The following is a 21,189-nucleotide window of genomic DNA, read 5'->3' as shown; positions in this document are numbered from 1 at the left end:
ACCCGAGATCACGAAGGATTTCCAGCCTATTGCTCACGTTCAAAGACTTCGACCGATCTACGACACTATGCACAATCCGTCTATTTCATCAAGAGCCTGTTCGCCTGAAGCTGGTTTTCTCGCGAACAGCGCTTCAGCGGGCTCTATCGAGCTCTGTGACCTCCTGAGATACTCGTACTCGGAGGATTTGCTCTCCATGTCGCTCACGCTCTCTTCAATGTTTAGCGATTCCTCGGACGACGATGAGATACCGCCTTTTCCTTCGCCCATGAAACAGACTTCCGCGGTCGCGCTTGTTGATCTCCGTGCCACCCCCTTCGCCAGAGGTGGGGGCGTGGTCATCCCCACGCGCAGAGCTGCCCCCACGGTGCCCACAATCCCGCGTTTACAAGACTGGGGGATCGAGAAGGTCGGAGTTGATCTTTGGCTGGTAAGCGGCAAACACTGTTATCGAGTTCTCCGGGTGACTGTGCTCACATGAGCTACGCTGGATCACAGGCCACCTTGACGACTCTCGAGCCTCCCGGACATGCAATATGGGAAGACCTGAAACCCACCCCTGTAATGCCGTGGATTCGTGAAGGCTCGCTCTATTCATCAGAGCTTCTGCTGGCACTCTCCCGGAATGGATCTCGCCTCCCCACCGTACCCTCACAAAGCCAAGACGAGGCTATACCCTTATCTCCCCCTTGTTCCCCGACTACAGCATACGCACCCGCAAGTCGGGCCTCGCAATATCGAGAGGCTTTGATTTTCGATCGGGAAGTCACGTTGACTTCATCGGGAACGCGTAAGAGGTGCTCCGTTCATGTGAAGCTCAGCGAGATGAATCCGGAGACTGTGAACATGATGATGCAGCTGCGCGACCTCAACAAGTTCTTCGATGACAACCCGCGCTCGGAGGCGCCGCAAATGGTACCTGGCCCAGACGCAGACACGCAGAGCCGTCCAGCGATTATGGTGTCTACGTCCCCGGACGCGCAGGAGGTTGTCCCCGGTCCGGACAGGAGCTGTAATCCTTCCATCATGGTCTCGACGTCAACCGTTGTAATGCCGATCTCACTCTCGTCGACGGGGACGCTGGACACGCCAGAGAATGTCGGTACCACGCCTCTCGCCATTCGTCGAGGGTGCCGGCTACCACAGCAGCTGAAGCTGAAGGCGGGCCAGGACATTCCGTATCCCGGTGTTCCTACGCCTTTCGTCGGGACACCGTCGGCGTACAAGATTGACAGCATCGATCACGCTGAGGCGGGCTCCGGCATGGGGGTTGAGGACATGGTCAAGGACCTGAGGGCGAAGTGCATGGCACTTCGTGATCCCACTGGGCCGGCGTCAACGCAAACCGTTCCAGAAGCGGACTTCTACAAGGTGCTTTCGTCGTCCTCTGGGGAACTGGCAAGCATCTCCGAACAGTCGGAGGACGACGAATGGGCGTTCGCCAACGATTTGATGGAGCGATGGGGAGATGACCCCACGTTCGGCGTGCCCCTCCCGCCCGTACCATCGCCTCATCTGTCGAGACCGTCGACGCCCGGATCCCCAGCGCTATCCATACCGAGCCGACCCCAAAGCGCGGCATCTTCCTTGCGCGGCATTCTGAAGTCGCCCAAGTCACCCAAAATCGTTCGGTTCGAGTGCCCTAGCAGCGAATCCGATTCGTCCGAGGACCAACATCCGGCGCCCAACAGGGATCAGAGCCCGTCTCCTCATTTCTTGAGCGATCGCCGCGTCGTATCCGTCCCCGCACTGCGAGGTCCTTCTCCCCTTCACCAGAGCGTCTCCATGGCGACGCGCGGCTCCTTCTCGTCCAGCGGTTCATCCTCAGACAATATTGTCTATGATGGGATAGTGCGGAGCAGGATCGGGATGAGGGTGACCCCCGTCCCATGTGGAGTGAAGTACCCGCCACGCCAGTCCTTCATCGGACCTAAAAGCCTGCGGCCGGATACTCCGTCGCCTAAACGTCCGAGTAGACTGCCCAGTCCGGTACCCATCCATACGGCCGCTCGAGCTGCCGCCAGGAAGAGCGTAGCTTGTCCGGCGCCGACATCTATCCCGGCAACGCCGAGGAGACCGCCGCGACCCCAAACTACTGCCATGTTGCCTCCCAGCCCCGTCACTCCTACTGGTGACAGGCGGAAGACAATCGCAGCCGACGCGCCGAAGGCCGTACCGAGGGTGGCGGCCGGCCCGGGGAAGCGAGCAACCGTAATGTTCAACCAGCACCGACCCACCACTATCATCGTGGTCGAGGGGTGTGTTCAACAGAAAGGACCACAAGGATCGCCTAATACCATTCGACGCGTTCCGCCTCCCAGCGTGAACGTGAACAGACGTTCCGGTGGTGAACCCCCTGCTACTTGTACGATCGGGAAGGAGAACCGAGTGCTCGGACGCATTGCGGAGGAGAGAATTCCAGGATCCGTGACAAGCAACGCCAAAGTCGCTTCCTCTTTACTGCCGATCCCGGTCATTGACACGCAGCCAGAGAAGAAGGGCAGCGGTAGAGCCCGAGGAATGACGTTGCGGTCTGTTTTAAGCGCTATACCCATAGCGAAGCAGTTATCACGCAACCGTGCTAGCGCCCCGAATGTTTGATGATCTGTGGTTTATTCTATTGTTCGTCTGTACCGTCCAGTTTTGAATCGTTGTATATCGAGATGCGGGCATAGAACACGGCGCATTCATCGTCGAATTGCAGGCGCTCGTCGCGTCGCGACTCGTTTCAACGCGCTGTCATGTGATCGCGACGCGCTGCGCGTCCGACCGCAGGTCTCCTTCCGCCGAGAACGCTCCCGTTTTATTCAGACCGTCGATCATGGAAGATGGCATATCACTGGATTCATTGCTTGCTGGACTGAACAAGGAACAACGTGCAGGCAAGTTTCGCACCTCGTACGAGTTGATCCGTTCCGTCTTGAAGTGTCATAGCTGTTGAACATCCACCGGACGTGCCGCTACAAATTCTGGCTGGACCAGGCAGTGGAAAGACCAGGGTGAGGATACATGCATGAGGATGGCGACCGAACTAGGGACGTAACTCTCTGCCCACAGGTCCTCACCACTCGCATCGCATATCTAATCTCGAAGCATGGGTTCGCACCTTCGTCTATATGCGCCGTAACGTTCACCAACAAGGCGGCGAATGAGATGCGCGAGCGCCTGACGAAGCTTTTGGGGAGTCAACGCACCTCTGAGATCAGAATGGGCACTTTCCATGCGCTTTGCGCCATGTCCCTGCGTCGGTATGCGACTTCAGTGGGCTTAGAGTCAAACTTCACCGTCTGTGACGCCGACGAGAGGTGAGTTGCCTGACCTCCGAGTTTGTTCCGAATCCAATGCGGAGCTTTCAGCAAGAAAATTGTCGGGAGATTGCTAAAGACATACAACGCGTTCCTTGAGGAGAAGAACATCTCACTGAAGGAAGGTGTCGTGCTCTCGATGATCTCGAAGGCAAAGGCCAAAGGAACTTCGGCAGAAGAGATGCTAGCTACTGTCAACAAAGGGTCCCATAAATTGGATCCACTCACCCACGTCGTAGCCGAGATATATGCGGAGTATGTCATGCACCCTCCCACTTGTTCCTTGGGTTGTTCATGACTTTTTATTCTTACATAGGTATCAGTCAGCTTTACGAAAATCGAACTCCCTCGACTTCGACGATCTCCTCGTATACGGTGTCAAACTTTTCAAGTGGAACAACGGCCAAGTAGTGAGATGGTGTAAACATGTGCTCGTCGACGAATTGTACGCATATATCCGGAATTCATATGAGTATGGCAGTGACATCGGTTTTGTGCTCTGGAAGCCAGGACACCAACACGACGCAATACGAGCTGATGATGCGCATCGCTGCGGCACATAGGTGTGTGACTATCGTTGGTGACCCTGATCAGTCCAGTGCGTTTTTGTCCTCGCCCTCATATGACTTTCTTGCTCATCGAATGCTCTGTGCCAAAGTCTATGGATGGCGATCCGCTGAGGTCGAAAACCTGGCCAAGATGCGGAAGGACTTTCCGGCGACGAAAGAAATATTGCTCGAGCAGAACTATCGTTCAACTGGCTCCATCCTTGCTGCTAGCCTGGCCATTGTAGAGCAGGGTGAGTGCCTTGTTCGCTTTTCGGATGAAGCGCGTCATCCAATCCGTGTTCGCAGATAAAACACGGATACGAAAATCCCTCCGCACCACTCACCCGACATCTACGTTGCCGGTGCTTCAACAGCTTCCCTCCGAGCAAATGGAAGGTCAGTCCATGTATTACGGGGCTAACATTGCACGTTTCTGACCTCGCAATAGCGCAGTTTATTGCCCTCGAGATCAAGCGATTGGTAGCCGAATTCGGAGGAGCGCTAAACTGGAGTGATTTCGCTGTTCTGCGTATGTCTGTTGGGTAGTTTCTCTGCGGTACTAGTCCCGATGCCTCATACCGTTTCTAGTTCGCTTCAGCGCCCTTTCTCGCACGGTTGAGAGCGCACTGCAAAAGCAGGGGATCCCTAGTCGAGTACTTGGAGGGCACAAGTTCTTCGACCGCGTCGAGGTCAAGGACACCCTGGCGTACCTCCAACTTGTGGACAATCATCTATTCGTGCCTGCGTTCATGCGCGTCGTCAATGTCCCGGCCCGTGGCATTGGAGAAAAGGTGATGATTGTGCTGACCATGCTGTCACGGTCGAACTAATGTTCTTTCGCAATTTTAGACGGTGGCCGAACTGATTCTACGAGCCTCTAGACTCAATATTTCTCCGCTGCAGTTGCTCGAGAAGATCCATGACGGCCGAACGCCTGACATCAAGCCCCCAGTCAAGCGAAAAATCGGCGCGTTCGTCACAGCCATACGTAGGCTGCGCGAGTCGGCACAACAGGTGGGTACTACCAGCGCCGTGCTATGGGGTGCAGACGTGGATAGCAACTAACATCTCACCAGGGAGCGTCCCCGGCAGATCTTATAAGACAACTGTTGGACCTCACCGGTTACGAAGAGCATTTGAGGAAAACGCACGACGACTTCGACACCCGAATGGAGAACATAGAAGAGCTCATTAACTTCGCCGCCGTTGCACAGTTGGCGGACGACCCGATTGCGGACGATTTGACCACCGGCGACGACACCTCAGAAGGGCTGGTTATCGTGGACGCCGAATGGCAGGATTCATCACTTGCTGAGGATTTAGACAGAGATGGCTTGGTGATGGTCGAGCCTGCAGACCCCTCAAACCCCGTTGAGGTCCAGCCAAACCGACCATCCTCCGGGTTCGTGCATCGTATCTCGAATGATCACAATTTGTTCACACGATATCATAGGACCACACCCTTACGAGTCTTCTTACAGGCATCGATGCTATCGACCGACAGCGAGGCGCAAGATGAGCAATCGGCGAATGAGGTAAGGTTTGACCTAAGCGATCTTTGTCAGTTCGTGAAATCATCGGCAGAAAGTTACTATATCAACTTGCCATGCGGCGAAGGGACTGGAATGGCCAGTGGTTATGATACCAGCTGTGGAAAACGGCGTCTTTCCCTTCTATCGGTCGGAGGACACAGAAGAAGAACGGTTTGTCATCATGAGAGGATCTCGAGCATGCACAGGCTTATATTGGAGAAATCTTGCAGACGTCTGCTCTATGTTGCCTGTACGCGTGCCCAAGGCTTCCTGTACCTTACGCACGTAAGCAACAGGATGGCAGGTGGGGAAGCGAAGAAAAGAGAACTGTCGGAGTTCATTTCCGTGCTGTCAAAAGCTCCCAGAGTACGCATCATCTCACAGATTGTGACTTCCGTTCGTGCTGAAGACAGCTGTAGCCTCTTTTTTTACCTCACTCTCCACGATTAGCCACCCCGGATCGTGTCAACGTCGCTCGTATGTTGGGAAGACAGCCACCTGATGAAAGGCAGGTCGCTCGACGAGTAGCAGACTAGTGCGTCATTCGGGGAGTTGCACTCTATATTTACTGATGGCCTCCACTCTCTTGATAGCAATGACCTCATACGTCGCGTCGATCATGGGCCAGTCGCTAGCCGTCCGGTGTCAGCGCGAAGTCAAAATCTTCCCATCTACAGCGACGTCGGCTTTTCGTCCGCGCGAACCCCACATCAATCAACACCTAGGCGCATGCCCTTGGTAGCCTCTCGCCCTCCTGTTTTCAATGGAGCAAATCAAACTGCGCTGCTGGCGCCGAATCGCCGTCCGGACGAGCGGTCTTCCTCTATCGTCGCCAATGATGCCCTCGTCTCGGAGTCGGGCGTACACCATGCCCTGCCTACGACAGCGAAATACTCGAAGCCTATAACTCCCGATACTCTCGCCAGTCCTGCCTTGGTTGCCCGCGCCGATTCCATTGTACCGGTAGCGAATCCCGGCACGAAACGACGCCTGGGTATGGGGCGCGGCGGTACCGGTTACCAGAACAAGAAATTCAAAGTACAAGCTCCGATCATATGATCACCGCCATGGCTTATACCCTAAAGCATCTTCTAGACCCGCTTCGGCTCTCGCTGTCACCAACCCTGCAATTGTAGTCGTACTCATCTCTCGTCACGTCATCGCGAAAACATGTATCATCATCAACATCACATATAGACGAAAGTTTATGAGAGGGATCGTCCATAACATTTTAAGTGAGAGAGAGTCAAGGTATCCTCCCGTCCCCGTTCATTAATATCCACAAGCGCCGATAGCGGGCAGATAGATTAGATATAAAATAGCTTTTCATGGTCTTCCAGGCGACACCGTGTTCACGCGCAAACAGGCGGCTGATCATTCTGTTTATCGGCGAATGAGCCATGCATCTGATACGTCGAGCATGACGATGCTCACCTTCGAAAACGAAATCATATGGCAAGTGATATAGCCTTTCGCGAATCCGGCCGCTGCGTACGCGAACAGGTACTGCCATTTCCTTTTGATCGCATCGAAGTCTGCTTGCCCGTTGGAGGAGCTCGACGATGGTAACCGGAGGGTCAGCTTCACGTCATCCTCGCTGGTGTTTCGGCCCCCGGTAACGGTCGCGCCGCCCTGTTTCTCCTCGTCCTGGCCCAGACCGAGATCCGACGGCCGCAGGTTCTGCTCCAACCTCCGTCCCCATTCGCGGAGCGTGCGCGGGTAGTGCGCGCTGTGGTTCTCGACCGACTCGAGGGTGAATCGGCCGGACGAGCCGTATTGGGCAGAGGTGACGAGCACCGTCGCGGAGGGGAGGCATGAGTTAGGCCACATGTAGCGGCGCATGAAGTCTTCGGGTCTGTGCAAAAGGTTGAGGTCAGAAGGGTGAACACAGCAACGGCTTGGAATGGAGTGGTGTACTCACTGATACCCGGTGTAGCGACTTTCTGGGAAAGTCGAGGAGCTGATGACGACCCTAGCGTTCGATGGCTTGAGCGCCCAGTCGACCAGCTTGAAATAGGTGTTGTAGTGCTGAGAGCCGACGTGCTGCCATGATGATTCCCGTTCAGCGTCTCGTCTCCATGATTCTTCGCGCTGTGACGACAACTCGCTCACCTCCAACATCTCGATGCTGACAAAGGCGTCGAACGCCGATTTCCATTCGGCGGGCATGTCTCGGTAGTCCATCAGATGGACTCGGATTCGGTCCTCGAGCCCGGCCTCGCGGATCCGCTCTTCGGCAAGCCTTTTCTGTTCCATTGACAGCGTGAGAGTGTCCACCAAGCAGGAATAGGTTCGTGAGGCCTGAGTGCATCATCCTCATCAGCGAAACCGAGCACGGCGAATCGAAATTCGTGGCAATCGCACCTCGATCGCCAACGCTCCCCAGCCGCTACCGAATTCGAGCAGCCGGTCGCCGGGCCGCAGGCGGAGCTTTTTGAGCGCGTGGTGGATCTTGCGATGCTGCGCTGCTTCTAAATCATCTAGACGAGAGGAGAATTTGGGTTTATACGAGATGAAGTCGTCTATGAGGGTTTCCGTTGATGAAGAGGCCGAGGAGATGGCGCCGTATGGGGCATGGAGATGCTGGAGATCGAGGTCGCCGCGGACACCGCCCTCGTTTGGACCCCAGTACGCACAAGAGTACATCATTTCTCGTGAAAGGAACGCCTACATGACAATCGTTGTGAGCCAAGACAGGATCGCCCAACGCTATTGTATCGCTAACCTGGAATAGATCGTTGCTCTGGTCGTATGCCGCGATAACGTTGAGTCGTGATTGGCTAAGTGTCTGTCCAAACAATGCATTTGAGAGACCGGACAAAGCGGAGGTGATCTTGTTGATGCCAGATGACAATCCCGACATGGTAGATTCATTATCGAGCCATAACTTCCCACAGGAGTGTCAGCAGATGCTTCGTATCTCAACGGGTAATCGACGCACATCGAATACACCCTTGAGGTTGTCGGCTTCGACTTGGACTTCGCCAACCATGTATGCCTCGCTAACTGCCAGGCCGATAAGCGACGTATCGTAAGTATCGTACGAACTATGACTCACATCCGAGATCTCCGTTTGCGAAGACTCTGTTCCAAAAGTGTTCATCGTTGACGTATAGATAGACAATGTTCTGGCTCTCGCTCCGAGACTGTCCGAACATGTATGTCTCGCATCCCTCTTGTATCTCAAGGCGACCAATGAGGATCGCCTGCCGCAAAAATGCAATGGTGGATGAGCGAGCTGAACAACTGTTAGGCACCCAAACTAGCAACTATATAACGTTTGATCGCTAACCGAAAGCGGATCGCCAAGAGCGGCGAGCTGGACGGGAGGCGGCGGTGGCGGGCTGAGACTGGCACACTGCCGGGCTGGATATCGCGGAACCCATGGACAGAGATACGTTTGCTGGATAGGAAGTGGGAGAGAAAGAAAAAACCCTGACGGTATGGTGACCGCGAACTCCACCATACTTATAGTCTCTTTTGCGCGACAGGCAGCTGCCAAGTATAACCGAGCAGCCGCGCATTTCACCCTGGAGGCATCGACCCGCGCCCGCGCAAATCATACGTCCCGCCAGCCCAGCCAGGTAATCGCGGCAACCTCGAGTCCAGGATATGCCCTACCCTGCAAAGAGCCCGAAATTACGGCACAAGGAGGAAGGGCTAGGGCGCGCCATGCGGTTGGAAGTAGGCAAAATCTAGACTGGATTGCGCTATTGTGTGATCCTCCAGTCATCGGGGAGAGATATCCTTCTAACTTTGACCTTCCAGATCTGAGATAGATTCGTTGAGATTCATTATGTCGAAGTCATGTCATTCGACAGTGATGCGCGCGTGCACGGCGTGGTCGAAAGGTAAGTTGAGCAACTCGGAAGCGCGGCGTGCGTGCCGGCAAGTCAAAATGACCCACGATCACGAGACTCGCCTTTCCGTTCTGCCACTGCCAGCAGCCGCCAGCGTTTCTTCTCTGCTCCCGGGCCGGATTTGCGCTGCTCTTGTCGGACAATAAAGGGACATCGTTTCAGCCTTTGCCGGTCAACGTGTCTAACTAAAACCTCATAAAATGCCTGACATGACCCGTCTAGCTTATTTTGACATCGGACCAAGCAGTCTCTCCATGCCATCCGAACGCGATTCATTGGCCTGTTCCTACTTGATCCCGAATCCGATCCTCCAGACGCGTCATCCAAATACCGAGCGCACGGTGAGTCGCCGAATTTGATTCGCACAGGTACGCCAAATACACATTGACATCACCTCTTACCTTACCTCCAACAGCCTCTAACGCCGCCGAACTTTCGTTCGCGGCAGTAAGTTACTTTGCCGTGATGTGATAAGCTTTTAGCCTCGTCTCCCGGCCTTAAGCTTAAGGCCTTACAGCTTGTTGAAATGCATCATATTTGACCTGGACAGGAACACCGTCGCCCGGTGACATGCATAACAACTCGCGCAATTTCTGCAGAGGAAATTCGTAAGGGCCGCTTATCTCCCAAGGATTTGCAGAAATGCCTCGAAGCCCTCCACCAGGACGGCATCGTGATCTTGGAAGACGCGGTTTCTCTAGTAAGCAGGGCAATGCTTTCTCCATACTTGCGTCGACGTTTCGATCCGGAGATCGGGATGGTTTCCGTCGTTCAGCATGAAACTTCGGCCCGCAGGAGTCCCTTGACGCGCACATCGCCCGTATGACGCCCGAAGCCATCAGGCCCCACGGCCAGGCCGATACGACCTTCAATTTCGGCTCCGCAGCGCAAAACACACAGCAGGAGCCGCTACCTGCACCGGACATGCTGTTCCAAGACGTCCTCTGCAACCGGTATGCGAGCCAGGTGATCAAGTATGCCCTAGGCCCAGAGCCCGTCCTTAGGTTCGAACGCCGAGCCCTTGGTGAAAAGGCTTTACAATGCCGGCGACCCTGACTACCCGCGTTAGGTTCTACTCTGCCAATAATTATGCTATTTCCTGGCAACGCGGCCCAACCCGTTCATTCGGACGTTGAGACCGCGTTCCCGCCCGCCCCCTTCGCGTACGCCGTCAACATCCCGCTCATCGAAGTCACGCCCGAAGGCGGCTCTACGGAATGAGACTCGGTTCTATACTCTCTCCAGTACCACGGCACTGATCTCATCTCTTGCGCCTACCAGATTCTGGCCGGGGACCCACCTGGTGCGTTCATGTATGCCACACACTCTGATATCCTTATGGAAGATGATCATAGGGATCAAATCAGCTCGGGGTGGACCATCAAACCTTCGCTAGTACAGCGACGTCGTCAGACGCCTGGGACGGGGTCCGGTTCAACCGCACCTTCCCAAAGGGTCACTGATCATTCGCGACCTCCGGCTATGGCACAATGGGAAGCGCGATGGCGGTAACGTTTCCATATTATTAGACTTTGGCGACCGGAGCACGGGATGGTTCAAATTTGGTATCTGGTACTTGCGCAGGAAGGGCCACCCCGGGTGATGCTCATCCTCATCGAAGTCTTCTTCGCCTCGTGGTACCGTTCGTCGTTGCGCCTGACGCTGTTTTAGCGTGCCCGGCCGGTGGTCGAGCGGTTTGCGCTGGAAGCGGGAGTGGAGATCGCAGTGGACTATCGAGACGCAGCGTCCGAGTCGTTGTCGGAAGATTGGTATCCGGAGGGGGGGCGCATGAGGTGAGCTGATGACGTTGCATGAAGAGTTCTGTGCTTATCATGTGCTTGGCTGACGCTGACTTCGTCGTTATGAGCAGCACACGTTCGACCAAGATGTGACGCGGGAGTGGTAAGCGTACGTAGTTACGCACGGGCGCGCACAAGTGTAGACAGGCGCCTGGTTACCAGTATAGTACAGATGCGACAGTCCGCTGTGCCAGGTTGTGGTAGCAGCCAGTTAGCGAATGTAACCCCTTTTCGGTCCACGCTCAGTGTACTTCCGCCAGTTGATGCGACGGGGCGAAAGCGCTGCTTGGCGCCGCATCCCTGAGTCTCGCGCCGGACGCGGATGTCGAGCTGTAGTAAAGGCGCCCGGCGACGTCGTGTACGACCCAGTCCAGTCCTTCCGTCAGGTTCTCGCCCGTCACTGCACTGCACGACATGATCTTCCAGTTGTGCGACTTGATCGACGGCAGATCGAGCGCCTGTTTGGCGGTCGAACGATTGAGTGCCACCGTACGCGCCGATGAGATATAATTGATCAGGCTCACGTCGCTGATCTCGGCGCTCGTCATGGAGCCGCCGATGTCCTGCTTGTTCGCGAAGACGAGGAGAGATGCCCCGGCAAGGCGCTGAGGTCGTAAAGTCAGGTCTCATCAGAGGACGGGCAAGGGTGCAGTAGCAGGGTAGTGGACCATACATCTTCGAGTAGGAGACTATGGAGCTCCTCTTTGCAGTCCTGCGTCCGGAACCGATCGCTGGAGTCCACCACCCACACGATCGCGTCCGTCTGCTCGAAGTAGTTGCGCCAGTACGGTCGTAGCGTGCGTTGACCGCCAACGTCCCCTTCGAGGCGAAATGAACAAGGCGCATCGATGGAGGATAAGGAGACGTACAAATGTTCAACGTATACCTAGCGGGATGGAGGATCCATATCAGTGTATCGTTTTGAGAGACGTGAAAGCACTGACTTTCCGTGTTGGAATGTCTTGATGTTGAAACCAAGTGTCGGGCTGACGCTCATGATATCCTCGCCGTTGATCTTCTTGAGAATGGTCGTCTTTCCGGCATTATCCAAGCCTCTGGGAGCAGCAGAGACGCGCTCGTCAGACGGAGTCAGACAGAAACCAAGTACCAGGCCGACAGAAACAGCAGCCGCATTTCCTTCTCCTTCTCGCGGTTTTTCCGGATGATGGTCAGGAGGCCCATAGAGACTCGTATTGAGCGTAAAAGAAAAGAAGGATGACAAGAAGTCCAGCTCAGTGTTGCGGTCTTCTTGTAGGGACAGTCAGACGAAAGAAAAGCAATAAATATTGAGACCCGTAGGTCTACCACTCCGGGAAAGCGTGTCATCCTTGTGCAGGGGCCATGCTAATCTTCTCTGTATCGTTCCAATTTTATCGTATGTCACCCCGAAGGGGACAACAGTTGCAGGCAGGTCAGATGACGTATGTAACGGATTTCGCATTGTGTGCGCTTCGCGGGTAACACGCCTCGGGCCTCACCTCGAGTTACCACCCAGCTGCGTCGATCTGACCTAAGCCTCTCATATCGCGCGCTCACAACTTCTATCCCATTCATCTGGCAGCACGTTTCCAGTAGAAATCGTAGACAATCACGCAAATCCCTTTGCGCATCGTGTTTGGATGGATGGCGGCAACCGAATGTACGAATGAGATCCAAGGATTGTGCTTTCGTCGTATGCTGATCATCTTTGACTACTCGGCGCAAAGATCAAAAGCACTTGTTGACCAGATTGATCGCACTCTCATCCGCTCGCTCGAGGATCCGGCTCATCCACTCCACTGCGAACAGTTTTACAGCGAATGCATCCGCATCATATCTGAGATAAACAGCCGGTACCACTCCATGAAGCATTGGCCAAGACACACCATCACAGGCTTCTCGATACCCTGATGAGATTCCTATCCTTCCCAGGTCCCGATTTTTGGTTCACCATCGCGTCGCACATTCACTTCAATCCTCTCCAATGCTCGGCGTATAAGCTTTTCGACTGTAGGAACTCACAGACGCGGCATTGTTGCAAGCCTGTATAGACCGCTAGCGCTGAAGGCAACGACGTCGCGTGCACGGTCGCGCGTCTTCAACATACAACTTGTGTGCATACCCGCATCATCTCTTCTTTCAGATGAAGGTTGCACCTCGGGAGTACGATCGATCCAGTAGTCTGTTCCCCTCGCACGCTGATTGTCCTAGACGATGCATCTATTCATTTTCTGAATCCACGACTGCAGCTCCGTTGGCAGGTATTGGCTCTGACAGCGCAAAAGTTCGATGACGAAACCCAAGACGTGTAAGACGGTCGCTCCAATAATCAATGTAAAATAGTACATCCATGCAAAGAAGAACTCAAGTCACAGACGTCAGTTCCGAGACGAGACTATCGCGTGCTCCGAAATGCTCCGGGATCCGAGGGAGGGTGGTAATAAACGACGAGTCCATTACCAGTCTCCGCCGTCGTCGCCACCAAAGTCGTCTTGTTGACCGTCCTGGTAGCCGTCGCGGTAGGCGTCCTCCTGCGAGTCGTCGAGCGCGTTCTCGAGGAGCATACCGCCGAGTAAACCGGCACCGGCTGAGTAGCGGCAAGTCGTTAGCGCAACTCTGAGAACGATGAGGTGCGGGTGAGGACGAACCTCCGGCAACCACGGTGCCCATGCCGATCCCCGACTTCTTCGGTGGGGCCTGCTGGTACACGACCTGAGGCTGCTGTTGCTGCGAAGACCCTCCGCCGAAGCGACCGAAGAAGCCTATTGCAGAAGGATACGAGAGAGATTGATTAACACGTGATTTCTGACAACAACGGCGATTCGAGAGATATGATAATGCAGAGCCAACGCACCTCTGTCCTCTTGTGGCGGACCTTGGGGGTATCCGCCGCCGTATCCACCCTGGTTGTAGCCCTGCGGGTATCCGCCGCCGTAGCCGCCCTGGGGAGCGTAGCCGGCTTGAGGCCCGCCCCATTGACCATGCGGAGGGCCGTTGAAGCCCCGGTTGTCGTATCCGGGACCGGGACTGGGGCCGCCGTAGGCCTGGTTGGGCGGGGGCGGTCCGCCGGGCGGTGCGTATGCACCCGGCGAAGGTACGGGAGGAGGCGGGCCGAGCGGGTGCGTCCAAGAGGACCGGGGCGGGTTGGTGTTCGTGTCAACGTAGAACCTGTGCGGCGGCGATCTCCCGTCAGCACTGCGCCTTCCGGTGCTCAAGACATCAGACGGCGCGCACCATTGCTTGTAGCTGCAGGGATAGGCACGCGATCAGCCACTGCGAGCGAGCGCGATCGGAGGTAGATCGTTGACACATACTTGTTGTCCCACTGCTCTACCCAGCCCGGCGGTAGTTTCCTATTGTCGGGGTTGACCGGTGGATTGGCGGGGCCGCCGTATGGAGGAGGCTGCGACATGACGATGATGAGGGGGATGAAGGAGGGATCAGATACGTGCTCGTCTTACGTTGCTCGATGGCGACTCGGCTTTATACTGGCCAAAGCACGGGGCTATCGAAGCTGTGCTCACGCAGCAATAACCCGACAGGTCCGGCCCTGGCGCGGCTAAAGCCGCTCACCTCATCATCTCCTGCCCCAGTACCGCAACCCTCACTACTCAGCCACACCGGCGCAGCAGGGCCTCCACAGATCGCGCTCAGAGCGACGGGTGGTATGTACGATGAGCAAGCAGGGAAGCGATGTGTTGTCAAAAAAAGAGCGGGTAAACGGAATATCGCGACGACATACAAGAAAACATATGTACGCGGTCAGGACTAGTACTATGAAGAAGCATAGGGTATTATAACACAGGTAACCGGAGCATATAACGAAACAATAAGGCATGGTACAGCCGGCTAGCCAATCGTCCCAGTCACAATATACCTCTGTTGAAGACGAAACTCGGTATCGATCTGGTCCGTACAGTTCTGGTTCGTTTTTTTCTCCGTTGACCCGATGGAGACGCGTGGTAGGTGGTTTCATGCCTTGGATTTCTTGGGCTTGGCGGAGTCGTGCTTCTTCGGTTTTTTAGGCGTAGGCTCGGGCTCTTCTTCTTCGGAAGAGGAAGAAGACCCAGCGCTCTCTTCTTCGGAGGATTCCTCGCTGGTGCTTGTCGTCACCACGGGCTCGGGCTTGACCGCGGCCTTCGGTTCGGTCTGGCATGATAAAGGGGATCATGAAGCTATCGCGGAACAAGGACGACGGAACAAAGCGCGAGACCGAGACGTACGGTCAGCGGGGAGGGTGCGACTCCGTTGGCGGGCTTGCTGGCAGCTTCATAGGCAGCCTTCTCCGCAGCGTATCTGACCTTGCTAGCCTTCATCGCGTCGTCGTAGATCTGCAACACGGGCAACGCACGCGCAACGGGTGTTAGCAAGAGCACGAAACGTGGTCACGAACGCCATCTTTCCGTACCTGCTTCTCCTTCTCCGACATGCCCGCCCAGCGCTGCGAAATGAGCGCGAGCAGCTCGTTGTTGGGCAGCGACGGGTTCTCCTTCTTGATCTCCTGGCGGACGGCGTTCTGGAAGAGGAGGTACGACGAGGCCGGTCGCTTCGGCGCGTTCGGGTCCTTGACCTTCGTCTGCCGCTTCCGCTTCTGGGGCTGGGCGTGTTCCTCGACCTGGCGGGGCGGGCCGCCGCCCTGCGGCAAGACGGGGGACGAGAGCGCGTAGCCTTGGGGAAGAGGTGGGATTCCTTGACCGTGGTGCATCCGCGACACGGCCCCGGCGAAATTGTCGAGGACAGTTGCGGCATGGCGCATGCCCTCTGCGACGGAGCGTAGGGCGTCCATGGTCTGAGTGAGACAGTGTGCGACGTGTCGGTCAGCGGCGACGACGACGAGGGGGAAAGGGGACGCGTGCTGACCTGGAGCCTGGCGAGTTCGAACGTCTGTGCGTCGTTCACGGCGGGGTTCATCGCGGTGGAGAGGGCGGGCGGGGCGGGAACGCGAGTCCGACGCGTCGCTTTGCAGCGGGGGGAAAAAGAAGTTGAAGGCGGGTCAAGGGGGGCTTCAAGCCGCGTTCAATGGGAGTCAGTGCGCAGCCTGATCTTTTTGTTGATCCGTCTTGATTGACCTCTATTTGCCAACCTAACCAAATGAGTAATACATTACACAACTGCTTTCGCCCCATTGTTCCCGCCGAGTCGCCCCGGATTGAACCTTGAGAAATCTATTCTATATCGTTTCCGTAGCGCCCTCACGGTCTTCTGACAAGCGTGGCCCGTGTGCTCATGCGATGCAATTTCTCTCCGTACGAGAGACCGCATGAGTCTATGTAACGATAAGGTTTCGACAAATGGAACCCGGTGAAATGCGATCGTGGGAACGACGGTCTTACCGAGGTCTCAGTTTCAATCTCCGCCAAGGTGCCCAGTGACCAAGCCCACGGCAGTGCCTCAACGACACCTCAGACATCCCCAAGACGCCAGAACGGCGGAGACGGTTGGAAAAGCGTCGTAGACACACAACGGCCAGGTTTGACCTTCCTGTCCGAACAAGTGAAAAAAAGATCGTTTCTTTCGCGCAGAGGTCATAACGCCGCGCACGTTGGAGGGTCGCGTCTTCACCTTGAAAAAGCATATCGAAATCGAATGGACGTGTACAGTCCATGGCTCCAACCCAGCGACAACAACCATGACGGTCGGTCGAGCGCACCCCCAGGCGCGACGCCGCCGACGCACGGCCAACCGAACCTCGACCTGAGCGAGCTCGCGTTCGGCGATCTGACGGGTGAGCAACATGCCATATCGCGGCTCGCAGCGACGAGCGTGCCCAGCGAACGCTGATTTCCAGGATCGCTAGATTCCACGAATCCCTTATCAACGCCATCCGCCTCGTTCTTCCAGCCCTACCAGCAGAACTACTTCATCTCTGGCGCGCCCGGACCCTACAATGCCATCCCGTACGGTTCGAGCCCGTGGCCGAGCACGTCGCAAGTCCCAGTGTCTTCCTACTCGACCCTTAACGGCGCCACTACTTCACCTCACCTCTCGCAACCGTCTCCGCCTCCTCAGCATCAACAGCCACCACCGCAACACCAGCCGCAGCAACAGCAGGCGATACAGCCCCAGCACATGGTTATCGAGTGCGTCACCCAAAAAAAACACGTATTTTCTCGCGCATATATTCACACAATGGTTTTCATCTCCAGCCCGGCACTCACGACCATGAGCAGTAGCTCACCGCCACCTCCTCCTCAATACTCCAACTCTCCTTTGAACGGGCAAACATACGATGTCAGCGACTTTCTCCGCCAGCTCAACCAGCCCGGCCTCGGTTCCACATTCCTTGACCAGTTCATCCGACCCGCAGGCCAATCGACCCCGCCCGTGCGTCCAGAACAGACGCTCTCGCCCCACGTCCTCCACAACTCGCCCCCACCACCGACCACCATCGCGCCCTCCGCCTTCTACACCCCCCAACCTCAACAGCAGCCCGCCGCCCCTCCTCAGCAACCCCCGACCCCGCCGACGCCGACCGAAATCATCCAGGCGAAGAAAGATGCGTTCCAGAGCGCGATCCGGCCCCTGCTCGCCCCGGACGCGTTCAGCGGCGCGAAGCACGTGCAGAAGCTCGTCGGCCACATCGACGACTACGGCTCGAACCTCGTCGACGCGCCGATGCGGCTCGAGATCCTCACGAAGATGCGGGACAACGCGGGCAACCATTATTTCCGGGCGTGGTCGGAGAGCCCGGCCGCGATGGACGTTACCCGAGAATGGTTGAAGGCCGGCATGACCGGAAAGTCGGAGGGTCAGCTCCGGGAAACGATCATGCCGTTGTTGCACGTCAGTCTAAACGAACATCGCGTTTCGCGAGAAGGCGGTTTTTTACTCACTTGTTTCGTTGATCAGATTATTGACCGGCTTCCGTTGACGATCGAGTCCCTGAAGACATCAAAGCTGGGCAAAATCATCGTCAAACTGGTCAAGGATCCCCCGTCACCTGGTAAGTGTTTGTCGCCCGCTTTTCAGCATCGAGCGAAAGGCTATCCCGTGTGTGGAGCACGTCGATCAACCAAGGTCGTGCGCCGTGCATGTCGACCACTTAGACACGGATGCGACGTTCACTCTGTTGTGAACATAAAATTAACGACGAAACCACCCTCATATCATTGCTATCGAAAACGTAATAACGTAGAAGTCCGTTGTCTGACGTTGTATCGTTTTGTTTCCGTGAATCAGCGATCAAGGATATGGCTTCGAACCTCGAAAGGCGTTGGCGCCAGATGGTGAATCCGGGCGAAAGCAAACAACCGGACAAAGACGCAGAGGGTGGGTCATGTCAGTCCGTCGTACGGTTCCACCAAGGCTGATGCATTTTGTTTTCTGTTTTTTTTTATGACTATTTTTGATGGCAGACCCGAAGAGCAAGAAGCGGAAGGTCACGGACCCGAAGGCGGCGCCCCCGCTGAAGAAGCAGGCGATCTCGACCTCCGGCGCGGGGCCCTCGTCCCGCTCGGCCCCGGCGACGGCGACGGTGAAGAAGGAGGCGGCGAAGCCGGTGGTGACCGCCGTCAAGGACGCCAAGTCGGACTCGTCCTTCTTCTCCGCGCCCAAGCCCAAGCCCAAGCTGCCGACGTTCAAGAAGGCGCCGCCGAAGAAGGACGAGCACGTCGCGCAGCCGTCCGCCATCGATCCGTTCCAGGAGGCGCTGAAGGATATGGCGAAGGCGAGGAGGGGTTCGCCTGCGACGGCGTCGACCCCGCCGTCGGCGACGACGACGCCCGCGCCGATACCGGGCCCGTCGAAGCTGAAGAAGAAGGGAAAGACGGTTTCTTGGGCGCCTGAAGGCCAGCTCGAGATGGTCAAGCTCATCGACAGGGCGATATATGACGATGATGCCATTGCTGTAAGCGTTCTACTTGTTTCATGGTCGAGGGGGGATAAGTATCTGACCAAAACATCGTTTCAGGCGGGTGGTGTATGTCACAACGTCCGTCAACTCGACCGAGACGAGGGCGCCGCGATGCATGTCCATCTGTTCGACGAGACAGTCGATTGGTCAGAACCACAGCGTGCGTTTGCAGTCAAGTTCGCGCGTATGACGCCTAGCTCATTCCCTCGCAGCCGTCGAATTCCCGCCTGAGCTCGAGTTGTTCGAAAGAGGCTCGTCCAGTCAGGAGAAGGATCTGCAGGCGCAACGAGAGCAAACAGCCCTCGTGGCCATATACATGTCCCTTGACCAAATACCGCCCACACCGGGCGAGCCGGTGACGGTCATACCGGAAGATCAAATGGACAAAGACGTGAAGGCCATGATCGTCGGGTCCAAGGCCGACCCGCTTTTCTGGAGTGGGGCTCCTCCACCTCCGGGGGGTCCAGCAGGGTCTGTCGCCGATCTCGTGGGCCAGCTCACCGCTGCTGCCAACGGCGGGGACGTGCACATGGCGGACGGGACTGGCCAACAATCGGCCGGCCAGGCCTGGGGAGGAGCAGGTGGCGCAGGAGGGTACGACACTAGGGTGCTGCAGAACATGCCGCCGGATCAGTTGCAAATGTTGTTGCAGCAGGCGCAGGTGCTATTTGGCCAAGAGCAGCAGCAGCAGCAGGGTCCGCCCATGGCCCCCCCGGCCGGTGGTGTTGCTCCTCCGTACGACGGCGCTGATCATAATTGGGATAGTCAGTATCAGGACTATGGACATGACGGGAATGGGCATGGTCGGTGGGATGGGGATAGCTTCGGTGGACGAGGGCGGGGACGAGGTCGAGGCCGCGGTGGCGGCGGCGGCGGTGGCGGGTTTAGACATAATAAACGGACACCCTGCTCGTTTTTCATGCAAGGAAGGCGAGCATCAAAGTTTAAAATGTTGGTGTGTGACGAGAATATTGACCTATGGTCCCATGCTGCAGGTGCAAATATGGCGACCGCTGCGATTTCAGCCACGATCCCCAATATTGACGGCCAGGTGCTTACGAATACATGAGGCCCAACTCCATCTTAGTAACATACTGCCTGTATACGATTGCATTTCATTCCCGTTCGACTTTGCGTTCGACACGCTTTGTCGCCTGTGACTCTTTTGAGTCTCCGTAAAACCGCCTCACAGTCACCGCCATCAAAGGGAAGGGCTTCTCTGCGATCGCTGTTTTGATGTTCTTGAGCGACGATCCCCGCGCACGCGGGGTCCGGTTTCCTGGACCGTCCGAATCGGGCACGAGGGACGGAAGACAAGACGCAATCGGTTTGGGCAATCTAGTATCACTACAGCATACAAATGGCGATAAATATAGCAGTAATAAAACACGAGAAGAGGATAAGGCTGGAGAGGAAATGTGACGAAGAGGGTAGGGAAAAAAAAGAAGAAATTGCGACTGATGGGGAGAAATACACTATGTAGTATTGTTGTATGTGGTGTGTGTGAGAAAGACAGATCCGAGTGATGCAAAAAAAAAAGATCCAATAGCAGCGAGACGGTAGACAGAATGGGGATGTCGGTGAGACGGGGAGGGGAGCAAGCGTCCGGAAGCCGAGTCTCGATCAGTTGTTTATGGTAGCGGTCCGTGTGCGCTTGCGCGTCGGTCGCTTCGGGGGCGGCGCTTGCTCGGACGCGGGTGCGCCGGAGCCTCCGGCGCCGTCGGACTGCGCTTTTCTCTTCAGATTCGTCGCGGGCGCGGGTTTCAACGTCGGGGTCGCGGGCGTCGGTCCGGATGGCGTCGGGGCTGCCGATGAACTCGCGTTGCTCGGCCCTGCGCCCTGCGACTGCAGAGGGTTCGGCTTGTGCTGCTTTTGCGGGGATGACGGGACGGATGACGGGTTGTGCTGCGTGGTGTTGGACCCGGGCGTGTGCGCGTTCCCGGCGGGAGTGCCAGGGAAAGAACCAGGACCAGGGCCAGGACCGGGAGGTCCTTGACCGGGCCCGCCTCCGCCCGGGGGTGCCCCGGGCCCTGGCCCCGGTCCAGCCCCGGGTCCGGGTCCAGGGTTGAGCGCTACGCCGAGAGGGGGCATGACCCCATGGTGGTCGCGAATCTGTTTTGCGAACGCTTTCAACGCGTCTACGGGATAATCGTGAGTTCTATGCGGCCAAAGTCACGACCAACTTCGCCGCAGAGGCACGTACCTATCGGGCCCAACTCCGTCTCGGAGGAAAAGTTGATGAGGTCGGACATCTGCCCAACGCTCTCGGCAAGCTGCGCGGAACGAACGATCGTAAGTCTCTTGCGCGCGCGAG

The 21,189-nt window shown here is 56.4% G+C and overlaps 10 protein-coding genes across 10 annotated transcripts; 5 read left to right on the top strand and 5 right to left on the bottom strand.

The window, feature by feature from the left end:
• Nucleotides 1-825: 825 nt before the first annotated feature.
• PUNSTDRAFT_65550 (uncharacterized protein) lies at nt 826-1,230 on the top strand (the record flags this gene model as incomplete). The annotated part of the gene is made up of 2 exons (XM_007381631.1): nt 826-915; nt 988-1,230. Coding segments are annotated over 2 exons (333 nt in total), but the record flags the coding sequence as incomplete, so codon positions are not given.
• Nucleotides 1,231-1,692: 462 nt separating this feature from the next.
• On the bottom strand, nt 1,693-2,577 carry PUNSTDRAFT_119252 (uncharacterized protein). Its single transcript, XM_007381630.1, has one exon. It carries the CDS (start codon nt 2,244-2,246, stop codon nt 1,839-1,841), a length of 408 nt encoding a protein of 135 aa, XP_007381692.1. The 5' UTR covers nt 2,247-2,577; the 3' UTR covers nt 1,693-1,838.
• Nucleotides 2,578-2,933: 356 nt separating this feature from the next.
• Nucleotides 2,934-5,921, top strand: PUNSTDRAFT_65199 (UvrD-helicase-domain-containing protein; the record flags this gene model as incomplete). Its single annotated transcript, XM_007381629.1, has 15 exons — nt 2,934-2,999; nt 3,058-3,305; nt 3,357-3,560; nt 3,622-3,750; nt 3,812-3,903; nt 3,964-4,104; nt 4,160-4,249; nt 4,302-4,382; nt 4,442-4,644; nt 4,703-4,867; nt 4,930-5,066; nt 5,307-5,388; nt 5,438-5,556; nt 5,616-5,772; nt 5,805-5,921. Coding segments are annotated over 15 exons (2,031 nt in total), but the record flags the coding sequence as incomplete, so codon positions are not given.
• Nucleotides 5,922-6,737: 816 nt separating this feature from the next.
• Nucleotides 6,738-8,771, bottom strand: PUNSTDRAFT_142271 (cyclopropane fatty acid synthase; the record flags this gene model as incomplete). Its single annotated transcript, XM_007381628.1, has 9 exons — nt 6,738-6,764; nt 6,820-7,240; nt 7,307-7,428; nt 7,498-7,686; nt 7,750-8,052; nt 8,111-8,272; nt 8,327-8,391; nt 8,444-8,623; nt 8,678-8,771. 9 exons carry the CDS (start codon nt 8,769-8,771, stop codon nt 6,738-6,740), a joined length of 1,563 nt encoding a protein of 520 aa, XP_007381690.1.
• Nucleotides 8,772-9,192: 421 nt separating this feature from the next.
• Nucleotides 9,193-10,301, top strand: PUNSTDRAFT_43177 (uncharacterized protein; the record flags this gene model as incomplete). The annotated part of the gene is made up of 5 exons (XM_007381627.1): nt 9,193-9,236; nt 9,560-9,586; nt 9,614-9,692; nt 9,796-9,945; nt 10,041-10,301. 5 exons carry the CDS (start codon nt 9,193-9,195, stop codon nt 10,299-10,301), a joined length of 561 nt encoding a protein of 186 aa, XP_007381689.1.
• Nucleotides 10,302-10,674: 373 nt separating this feature from the next.
• On the top strand, nt 10,675-10,916 carry PUNSTDRAFT_65708 (uncharacterized protein; the record flags this gene model as incomplete). Its single annotated transcript, XM_007381626.1, has 2 exons — nt 10,675-10,758; nt 10,830-10,916. Coding segments are annotated over 2 exons (171 nt in total), but the record flags the coding sequence as incomplete, so codon positions are not given.
• Nucleotides 10,917-11,286: 370 nt separating this feature from the next.
• Nucleotides 11,287-12,226, bottom strand: PUNSTDRAFT_112083 (ARF/SAR; the record flags this gene model as incomplete). The annotated part of the gene is made up of 6 exons (XM_007381625.1): nt 11,287-11,502; nt 11,569-11,649; nt 11,718-11,863; nt 11,914-11,930; nt 11,989-12,099; nt 12,162-12,226. 6 exons carry the CDS (start codon nt 12,224-12,226, stop codon nt 11,287-11,289), a joined length of 636 nt encoding a protein of 211 aa, XP_007381687.1.
• Nucleotides 12,227-12,305: 79 nt separating this feature from the next.
• PUNSTDRAFT_65273 (uncharacterized protein) lies at nt 12,306-12,485 on the bottom strand (the record flags this gene model as incomplete). Its single annotated transcript, XM_007381624.1, has 1 exon — nt 12,306-12,485. One exon carries the CDS (start codon nt 12,483-12,485, stop codon nt 12,306-12,308), a length of 180 nt encoding a protein of 59 aa, XP_007381686.1.
• Nucleotides 12,486-13,238: 753 nt separating this feature from the next.
• On the bottom strand, nt 13,239-15,994 carry PUNSTDRAFT_50871 (HMG-box). The gene is made up of 5 exons (XM_007381623.1): nt 15,884-15,994; nt 15,432-15,812; nt 13,878-15,354; nt 13,672-13,785; nt 13,239-13,610 (listed from the first exon to the last, which is right to left on the bottom strand). The coding sequence occupies exons 1-3, from the start codon at nt 15,932-15,934 to the stop codon at nt 15,199-15,201; spliced, it is 588 nt and encodes a 195-aa protein (XP_007381685.1). The 5' UTR covers nt 15,935-15,994; the 3' UTR covers nt 13,239-13,610; nt 13,672-13,785; nt 13,878-15,198.
• Nucleotides 15,995-16,409: 415 nt separating this feature from the next.
• PUNSTDRAFT_125152 (uncharacterized protein) lies at nt 16,410-19,919 on the top strand (the record flags this gene model as incomplete). Its single annotated transcript, XM_007381622.1, has 9 exons — nt 16,410-16,748; nt 16,821-17,103; nt 17,170-17,806; nt 17,873-17,966; nt 18,203-18,292; nt 18,379-18,869; nt 18,933-19,035; nt 19,088-19,805; nt 19,871-19,919. Exons 1-9 carry the CDS (start codon nt 16,610-16,612, stop codon nt 19,917-19,919), a joined length of 2,604 nt encoding a protein of 867 aa, XP_007381684.1. The 5' UTR covers nt 16,410-16,609.
• Between the last annotated feature and the right edge of the window lie 1,270 nt (nt 19,920-21,189).

The sequence above is a fragment of the Punctularia strigosozonata genome (assembly GCF_000264995.1).
Source record: "Punctularia strigosozonata HHB-11173 SS5 unplaced genomic scaffold PUNSTscaffold_4, whole genome shotgun sequence".
Taxonomy (NCBI): domain Eukaryota; kingdom Fungi; phylum Basidiomycota; class Agaricomycetes; order Corticiales; family Punctulariaceae; genus Punctularia; species Punctularia strigosozonata.
This window is presented reverse-complemented; position numbering and strand designations above follow the sequence as displayed.

Coding starts and splice junctions, on each gene's coding strand:
- PUNSTDRAFT_50871 (XM_007381623.1), bottom strand. CDS start 15,934: ATGAACCCCGCCGTGAACGACGCACAGACGTTCGAACTCGCCAGGCTC. Junction 15,813..15,883: donor TCGAACTCGCCAGGCTCCAG/GTCAGCACGCGT, acceptor TGTCTCACTCAG/ACCATGGACGCCCTACGCTC. Junction 15,355..15,431: donor TGTCGGAGAAGGAGAAGCAG/GTACGGAAAGAT, acceptor CCCGTGTTGCAG/ATCTACGACGACGCGATGAA.
- PUNSTDRAFT_119252 (XM_007381630.1), bottom strand. CDS start 2,246: ATGATAGTGGTGGGTCGGTGCTGGTTGAACATTACGGTTGCTCGCTTC.